Source organism: Propithecus coquereli, unplaced genomic scaffold, assembly GCF_000956105.1.
Source record: "Propithecus coquereli isolate 6110/MARCELLA unplaced genomic scaffold, Pcoq_1.0 Scaffold81, whole genome shotgun sequence".
NCBI classification, from domain to species: Eukaryota; Metazoa; Chordata; class Mammalia; order Primates; family Indriidae; genus Propithecus; species Propithecus coquereli.
Window position 1 is genome coordinate 487,104 of NW_012154285.1, and position 8,982 is coordinate 496,085.

The 8,982-nt window shown below is 54.7% G+C and overlaps 1 protein-coding gene across 1 annotated transcript in view; it reads right to left on the reverse strand.

Annotated features, from left to right (window-relative positions):
• Positions 1–4,077: 4,077 nt before the first annotated feature.
• The window catches only part of TMEM132C (transmembrane protein 132C), a 157,031-nt gene continuing 152,126 nt past the window's right edge, over positions 4,078–8,982 (reverse strand). The window contains exons 8-9 of the mRNA XM_012663444.1: positions 7,750–7,941; positions 4,078–5,199 (exon numbers count right to left, since the gene is read on the reverse strand). Coding sequence (XP_012518898.1) covers positions 4,078–5,199; positions 7,750–7,941 — 1,314 coding nt within the window. The remainder of the gene's footprint in view (positions 5,200–7,749; positions 7,942–8,982) is intronic.

Consider the following 8,982-nt stretch of genomic DNA (forward strand, 5'->3'; position numbering starts at 1 on the left):
GTACAATTCAATCATCTCTTTACTACATCCACAGAGTTTGCAACCATTCTCGTGGTCGATTTTAGAACATTTTCATCACTCCAGAAAGAAGCCCCAAATCCCTTTAGCTATCCCTTCTCTAGTCCCCATTCTCACCAGCACAAAGCAACGATGCTCCACTTTCTGTCCCTGCGGATCGGCCTGCGTTGGACACTTCACGCAGACGGACTCACGCAATAGGTGGCCTTTCGTATCTGGCTTCTGTTCACTTAGCGGCGTGTTTCCAAAGCTCATCCATGTTGTGGCGTGTGTCAGAGCATGATTCCTGTCTGTGACTGAATACTATTCCCTTGCGTGGACAGGCCACGTTCTGTTCGTCCGTGCGTGCACCGAGGGACTCTCAGGTTGTTTCTCTCTATTGTGAATGATGCTCTGAGCGTTGCATTTAAGTTTTTGCGTGAACACCTGTTTTCAGTTCTGTGGGGCACATGCCTAGGGGTGGAATCTGAGCCAGGGTCTGAGCCGGGTCTGCCTGGCCGTTGTGTTTCTAACCAATAACTTCGGGCAAAGCAGAGCTCTGCTGCCCATGAATTGGCTCAGGTGAAAACCAGTTGGCTCCCAGATGATCTGGTTGGCCTCGGTTCTCCGATCGCCCCTCTCTTTCATTTCCTGCCACAACCTCTCAGCTGGATGTGACCAGCTACCCACTTCTGGCCAGAATCTGGCCATCAGGAAACTTTTGCCTTTTCCTTGGAGAGTTTATTCTTTTTTTTTTTTTTTTTTTTTGAGACAGAGTCTTGCTGTGTTGCCTGGGCTAGAGTGCCATGGCATCATCCTAGCTCACAGCAACCTCAAACTCCTGGGCTCAAGCAATCCTCCTGCCTCAGCCTCCTGAGTAGCTGGGACTACAGGCATGTGCCACCATGCCCGGCTAGTTTTTTCTATATATTTTTAGTTTTCCAATTAATTTCTTTCTATTTTTAGTAGAGACGGGGGTCTCACTCTTGCTCAGGCTGGTTTCGAACTCCTGAGCTCAAACAATCCGCCTGCCTCGGCCTCCCAGAGACCTAGGATTACAGGCGTGAGCCCCTGCGCCCGGCCTGAGAGTTTATTCTTGTCGTTGCAATTATCCAAAGCGCCACCAGATGGAGCACGCGCTCCCGGCTCCAGCTCCTCACCGCGGAGCTCTTGGCAGCGCCTGCCCCGACCCTGGAAGCCGTGGCCAGCGAAGGCATCACCCGTGGACCGGTCCCCACAGCATCACCAGGAGGCTGATTAGAAAAGCAGGACCTCAGGTGCCACCCCAGGCCCCCGAATGATAACCTGCGTTTAACCAGCAAGGTCCACAGGAGACACCTGTGCGCGGGAAGGTTGGAGCAGCTCTGGGCTCGGCAGCTGTTCACAGCCCTTGCTCTGCTTCCGCAGCAGCAGGGAAGACAGACACACAGCAGGGAAGACAGACACACGGGCTCATGGGTTCCCAGCTTCCTGGACACTAATGTTCCCTCCCCGCCAAGATCTTAGAACAAACACACGTGTTCACATCTGGCTGGATGAGTCTGACAATTGGCTTCTACATCCTCAGCGTATCTGAGACAGGTCGATCACACACATTATCTCTGAGATGTTATCACTTCGCCGGTTCTTTGCGGATCTGGAGGGACTGGAACTTTCTTGGACAAAATGTGGAGGGGATCCCACCCATTAGCTTCTTTCTCATAACAGGCTTTTCTATGGGAATTTTAAAAAATAACTTTTATGATTATATGAGCCATCCGTATTTATTATAATGAATTTGGAACATACATAAAAGCGTGAAAAAGAAAAGAAAGTTACTCTTATCCCACGCAGAAGACATAAGGCAGCGACAGCCAAAGGGGGTTCTTTTTGGGATGAAGAAAATGCTCCAAAATGGATGTGTTGAAGGCTATAAACTCTGTGAATACTAAAAAACGTTAAATTGTGCAGCTTAAATGGGTCAATGTTTTGCTATGTGAATGATATCTCAATAAAGCTGTTATTTAAAAAAAAAAAACCTTGTCTTCTACTGAAAGATGTTCTTCCCCCAACCAATCATCGACAGCAAAAACAGTCCCATGCAAACTTCAAACACACAATAGCAACAACACACACAAAACAACCAAAAGTAACCCTTTTCCCCGGAGGAGAGATTTAACAACATCTTCCATTCAAGGCCGGGGCTTTCCTTTGCAAAGCGGGGCCTCAGGTCGGTGGCCTTGGCGTCACCCTGGAAGTTATGAAAAAGGCATGTTTTGGAGCCCAGCTCAGTCCCACTGACTCGCACAGATGAGAGAAAGGTTTTCTGTTTAGGAATTACTCTGGGTCGGCCAAGGAACCAAGAAGGAAAAATAAAAAGAGACGGGCAAATGCATTGTCTTCCCTGTAGCCTAAAGGCCTAGCTCTCCAGCAGCTGTGCATTTCGGGTGAGGAGCAGGAACCCAAGGAAACAAGAAACACCCCACGAGATACTGAATGTCACACCATGATACGCCTTTTAATGACAATTGGCATCACAGTATAAATAAATATCTTCTTTCCGTCTACAGCATGTGCTACAAATATAGTTTTAAAAGGTCCAACCACGGGGAGGAGGCTTCGGGGACCCTTTCTTAGCTACTGGGTTTAGTCGTTAAAAAAATAAACACGATGAACACCCCTGGCATCTCTGCTGAGAGCGCGACGTGCCGTCGGCCGTCCTCCTCCCGCGGACGACGCACAGGGAGACCCGGGGCCGGGTGCGCACGAAGGGGTTCATGTCGCTCTGCCGTGGTCCTCCGGGCCACATACGTGTCGCTTTGGATGAATGCGTCTTTGCAATGTGCTGCTACACAATTATGCTGTTCAAAAACACAGTTGATTGACAATCTAACATAGATTTTTATCTTTAGAGTTTATGCTGGTGTACCCCACCCAACCGAGTAAGAAAAACAAAAACTCCCAGTGTTTTTTTTTAAATCTTTGTTCATTTTTTCAGCATCGGATATATGTTGGGATAGCCCCATCCCACTAGGTCGACTGTGATTATTCCTGGGCACTGTCTTTCTTTTGGATTTGACCCAACTTGGCCCCGTGCGGGAGGGAAGGAGTCACCGCGTGGTCGGGTGGTCCAGGCTGGGCGCCATCTGCCGGCCGCGTCCCCTTCGCACGGCCGTTAGCAATGTCCCATCGTGGTGGTGGCGGTAGGGCAGCGGTTCCCTCCTCCCACGAGAGGCTCTGAGTGCTCCCTCAACTGTGAAAACCCAGCAAACACCAGCCAGGCTGGAGGGCTACAGAAAAGCGTTAACGTTACTACTCAAAGACTGGATTAATGGACCTCGTTTATAGGAATCCGTCTAACAAACAGGAATATAATTTATGTTTCCTTTAAGAAAAATATACTCCTTGATCCTTAGAAATAAACATTAAATATAAATGAAATAGAAGTCTAGGACACAGAAAGGAAAAAAAAAAAGGAAACGTGGAAAAGAGAAGAAAAGATTATCAAGTAAAGATTTAAAAATCCTTCGTTCTATCCCAAGAGGCAGCCCCTTGCAGACAGTCAAAGCAAATATTGAACTACAATGGAAAATGTCTCTTAGGGGGCCCTATTTTTTTATTTTGCTCCTTTATTAGAAATATAAACAGATTATTATTTCTATCTCTTTTTATTTGTCTTTTTTTCATTTTTTTAAACAAATGATTTTTGGTAGCTCATCTGTATTATATGTTGACCTGTAAAATAGCCTTCCTAATTGTACCTTGTGCAGCTCGATATCTTGGTCTGCGCTCTCCGCAGCCCAGAATTTATTTCTCTGACTTTTGAAAATCCGCCACCGTGGACTGCTAAAAAAAAAAACAAAAAACGCTTGATACAAAAAAATGTCCCTTCCCGGCTTCAAAACTTCCCACTGCCACGGAGGCCCAGCTCTTCCTACTCAGCCCCGCGAGAAGTCCTGCCCCGCCTGGGCCAAATTCGGAGCCGAGATCTACTGTGGACCTGAAGGAAGGCAGGCGGGCCGAGCCCCTTGGCCAGGGGGGCCCACGCTCCGTCTGCCACTCTCTCCAGACGGCCCCCGCGTCCTTGGGGCGCCCACCGTCTCAACACACCCACTTGATGTCCTCGTCGTTGCCACCAAGGATGGAGTTGACGGTGGGGCAGCCGTCGTCCGGGGGGATGGTGGTGAAGGTGGTGAACTTCACCTTCTTCCTCTTGGACGTGGGCGAGTGCAGCGGCTCCTGCTTCTGTCCCCGGCCCTGCCGGCCCCCGGCCGCGGCCGACCTGAGCGCCTGGCTCTGCACGTGCTTCTGGGAGCCGCCGTTGAGGAGCAGGTGGCCGCTCTCCTCGTCGGCGCCGCGGTCGATGACGGTCGTGTGCTCGTGCGGGGGCGGCGGCGGGTCCCCCACGTTCTCCAGCAGCTCCGCCTCGTTGCCCAGCCACACCCAGTCGTGAGAGTGCGTCACGGTGGCCTGGCCTTCCGGGGGCACTTGCTTGTGCCTGTACTTGAGCGCAAAGGTGGCGCAGTTGATCAGGAAGACCAGGATGGCCAGGCAGAAGACGCCCAGCAGGGCGTACATGCCGATCTCCAGGTCGCTCAGGCCGCGGGGCGTCTGCACCGGGTCGCTCTCCCCCGGCGCCCCGCCGGCCCCGGGGAGGTCCACGTGGGCCGGGAAGTTGGTGAAGTCGATGGGGATGTTCTGCAGCCTGCCCCCGTCCGCCCGGCTGTTCTTCACCACTCTGGGGCCCAGCGGCGACCTGGCCGTGGAGGTGGCCCTCCCCAGCGCCCCCTCCTCACGCCCCAGGGAAGAGCTGCCGTAGAGGGGCCCATCCTGGCCCACGCGCTCCTGCTCCTGCCCCTGCCCCTTCTGCCGGCGCTCGCTGGCGTGGTTCTTGATCTCCTCTTCCTCGTCATCCCCGCCGGGGCCGGGGTCAGCGTCGTTCTGCCCGAACTTGACCCTGACGCTGCCAACGCCCACGGCCAGGACGCTCTTGCGCTTGGATTTCTGGCAGGCCTCTGCGATCGTCATGTCCACCCGGACCAGCGCGCCCTGGCCCTCGCCTTCCGCCACCACCACGGGCCACCTGGGGGAGCGGGCCTGGGGGACCGACACCACGGCCTCGTCCTGGGAGGTGGCCGCCAGGGAGAAGTCCCTGGTGTCGTAGATGTCCAGGGGTGTCACCGAGCCGTCGCTGAACTGCAGCCACGTGCTGACCACGGCTTCCTGCGGGGAGAGAGGCGGTTAGAAGACCAGCCTGGGGGGGTGTCTGTTCTCTAGAAACCCCCTTCTAGGAAAACACCCTGGGAAATGGGGAGCGGGACCCCGAATCCAGACCCAGCAGTCAATGGATGCAGAGAGGAAGCCTACAGCCGTACGTCAAGGTCAGAGAAATCACCTTAATTTAAACAGGAACAAAAGGAGAAACTTGCTGACAGCAGCAGGGCCATCCTCCCCAGGAACAAACCGACAACCAACAAACAGCAACACAGAACCCCCAGATAATGCCATCCGCTAGCACGTGGGACATCACTGCCGTGGGGTGACAGCCGACAGAGCACCTTCGACGGGACAGCAGGGTCAGCCGTAATGCGCAAAACACGCTTCTTTCCCTATGTCTCAGGCAACGTGGAAGAGAGGAGGGAAGCTTCCTCTTCAACGCCCTCGGCCCTGACCGTGTTTCCCGGCTCTCCCGCCCGCAGTACCCACGAGAGTTCCAAAGACCGGGCCACTAGTCAGTGTCTGTGACCACGTGACAAGGGCCTGTTGTGGAAGCCAGTCATTGTCATCGGTGATGCACAGACCCGCTAGCTGGTTCAGCGATATCTTGGTTAACAAAACCAGCTGCCCGCGGAGATGGCTGAGCTGGAAGCACCGCCCGCTGACTTCCCCACTGGGGTTGCTTTTATCCGCTAAACGGAGTCCTTGCACTGGAATCCGAGCTCAGGCGTAGCTTCGGGGGACCAACGAAGCCAGATGACGCTGGCTCAGCAATGCGGTTCCCACCCTGCCCCCCCACCCACAGCGGCGGATGGGTCCTGCGCCCCCGCAAGCCCCTTGCTAAGGCCTCAGCCTCAGGTGTGCGTCCCCCGGGACTCATCTCTTCATCCCTCTGTCCTGGTTTTCTGCAGAACACACGAGGCGTGGGGGGAGGGGTACGCCACGACTCACATTTGTGGGTGCAAAAATCTTTCAGATTTTGTATTTCGAAGTAGAAAACATCACAAACAAGGTGCCAGCCTTCCACACTCCCTGGGCTGAGGTCAAGCACCATCAGTAGTGTGCAAGCTCATGGTGGCTGACTTTTCCTCTTGAATTAATTTTTCTTCACAAACTCGAGATGGAGAAAGAAGTTAACATAAAACAAGCCCCGAATGGCAGACAATCGGAGCTAAACCCCTGCGCGCCCTCAGCATGCCAAAATCCATCTCTGTCCGCCCTGCTGAGGGATGGAGACCAAGTCCTTCCATCAGCTCCTTACGGAGAGGTTGGAACCTGGCGTTTTATCAGGAGAGGCCAACGCGTCTCCCCAAAGATGAGAAATTCCGAACGACTTACAATAACACATGCCCAGGAGTGATTTAGAGCTCTGTGCTTTCAAGAGTGATGTCTGCAAATCAGATGAACCACGTCCACAAATCCCCCAGAGTCAGTGCTGGGGCCGCCAGTTACTGTCAGCTGATGAAGACAGATGGGCCACGTCGGGGAGGGGACCGGTGGCCTCGCCCCATGCCAGGGAGGTCGCAATGCCAATCGTCCGCCCTAATTGATTACAAATTCTCGGCAAATAGCTCCATGTGTTCGGCTGTCTCCCCTGCACGCTCCTCCACTCCTCTTACTCTGCCCTTTATAGACTAGAAGACACCACGCCGATCTCCTGCCCTCAAGAGAGAAGAGAAGCCGGCGCTGGGGGCTGGACGTGGACCCGCAAGCGTCCCAGGACACTCTGGAACAAAGTCAGCTCGCAACTGTCTCCTGGTGGTAGGCATGATTTCCAGAATGGCCCACCAAAGATGCTCCACCCTAAACCCCAGCGTGACATTGCTCACGACTGTGTTATATGGCGCAGGTGGCCTTAAGGTAAGGGGCGAGGAGATCTTCCCGGACTATCTGGGTGGGTCCAATGATATCACTTGGACCCTTCAAAGCAGAGCGATTTCTCTAGCTGGTGGCAGGAGGGGAAGGCAGGGAGGCTGGAGGCGTGAGGACCCTGCACCGCTGCTGGGTTGAGGCCCGTGGGGAGGGTGGGGAGAGAGGAGGGAGGACTGCGGTGGCCTCAGGGAGCTAAGAGAAGCTCCCAGCCAGTGACCAGCAAAGAGCTGAGGGCCTCAATCACACAACTGCAAAGATCCGGCTTCTGCCAACACGTAAATAACTGCGGGCGCAGACTCTTCCCCAGAGCGTGCTGGCAGGAACCCAGCCAGCCCGAACTTTGATTTCGGCCGTGTGATGCCCTGAGCCACCCACAACGCCGTGAGCTGACAGGTGGGCACTGTCTTGAGCTGCTGAGTTGGTGGCAGGCGTTACGCAGCAGTAGGTAGCGGCTACACCTCTGTGCGCCGTGTGTCACTGCTCCGGTTCATCGCAGACCCTCGGTCTGTGTGACCCGGAAGCTCTGTGGGTAAGATGAGCGCTTTGTCTGCAATGACGCAGCCTCCGTCGTGGACAGCGGTTCTGCCAGCCTGCCCCGCTTCCTGCCTCCTCCCTCCCCTTCTGCTGCCTCCGGCACAGACGCCGGCTCTGCTCCCGCCCAACCTCTGCCGTCGGGACCCCTACCTGCTTGGGGGCCCGCAGCACCTCCTCCGCTGTGGCCACAGCTGTGATGGCCTTGCTGTTCTCCACGTTGGGGTGCAGGGTGACGGACAGCCCAGCCACGAGCTGGATGGCCAAGTCCGTCACCGACACTTTGTCGTCTAGCACGGTTACCGTCTTCTCTGCCAGGATGGAGTCGGACAGCGGGGACAGCACCTGTGGGATTGGTAAGGACACAAGGAAAAGCCATCACACTTGTTTCTAGATGTTAGACCTTTTCCCAGCAATATTTCATTTAGATGAGCTGCCCTTGTATAACGCACAACCTGGTTAACTGTCCATGGTGATCTCGTTGACCAGACTCATGAAGAGCTGCACACGAGCTGACTTTGTGCAGCTTGCATCGAATTCTAAGTGGACTATGGAATGAACCGGGAGAACTGAATTATAAATGGTCCACTGCTGGCGTTGCCAGCACAGGCATCCTCTGCTGAAACAGCGCTTTCCGCCTCATCTCGTAAGCCCCATGTTGGGCTTGAGATGTCCGGGCAGAATGACAGAAATGTACCAGTCCTTTCACGATGACATTCCACAGAGGTGGAGTCAGTTGGGCGGGAACCGAGGGGTGGAGGAAAAGGCCGCGCGTGCCCCGTCCATCACCTGTCCCCCAATCCTCCCATTCCGTACGTTTCCTGAAGCGAGAGAGGGGAGTGGGATTGCGAAGAGAGTTTGTTGGGTAAATAAATGGTAGGACGAGATGGTGACAGAGGGGAAGGACGAAGGAGAGGAAGAGTCCGTGCTCCTTCACCTGCCGCTGGGAGAGCCGCGCAGAGGAGAGGAAGGCTGCGCTAAGGGGGCGGAGCAGGGTGCGTCCAGAGAGTGGCTGCTGAGCTGGAGAATGGGAGGTAGGACGGGCAGCGTCGGGGCGCGGTGGGGATGGAGGCTGTGGCGGTGGGGAGCGGCGGCATAGGGGGCGCTCAGGGTGTGCAGCCACCTTCTCAGCTCTTTTTTTTTTTCCTTTTTTTTGAGACAGAGTCTTGCTCTGTTGCCAGGCTAGAGCGCCGTGGCGTCAGTCTAGCTCACAGCAACCTCAAACTCCTGGGCTCAAGCGATCCTCCTGCCTCAGCCTCCCAAGTAGCTGGGACTACAGGCGTGTACCACCACACCCAGCTAATTTTTCTGTTTTTAGTAGAGATGGGGTCTCGCTCTTGCTCAGGCTGCTCTCGAACTCCTGAGCTCGAGCAATCCTCCCGCCTC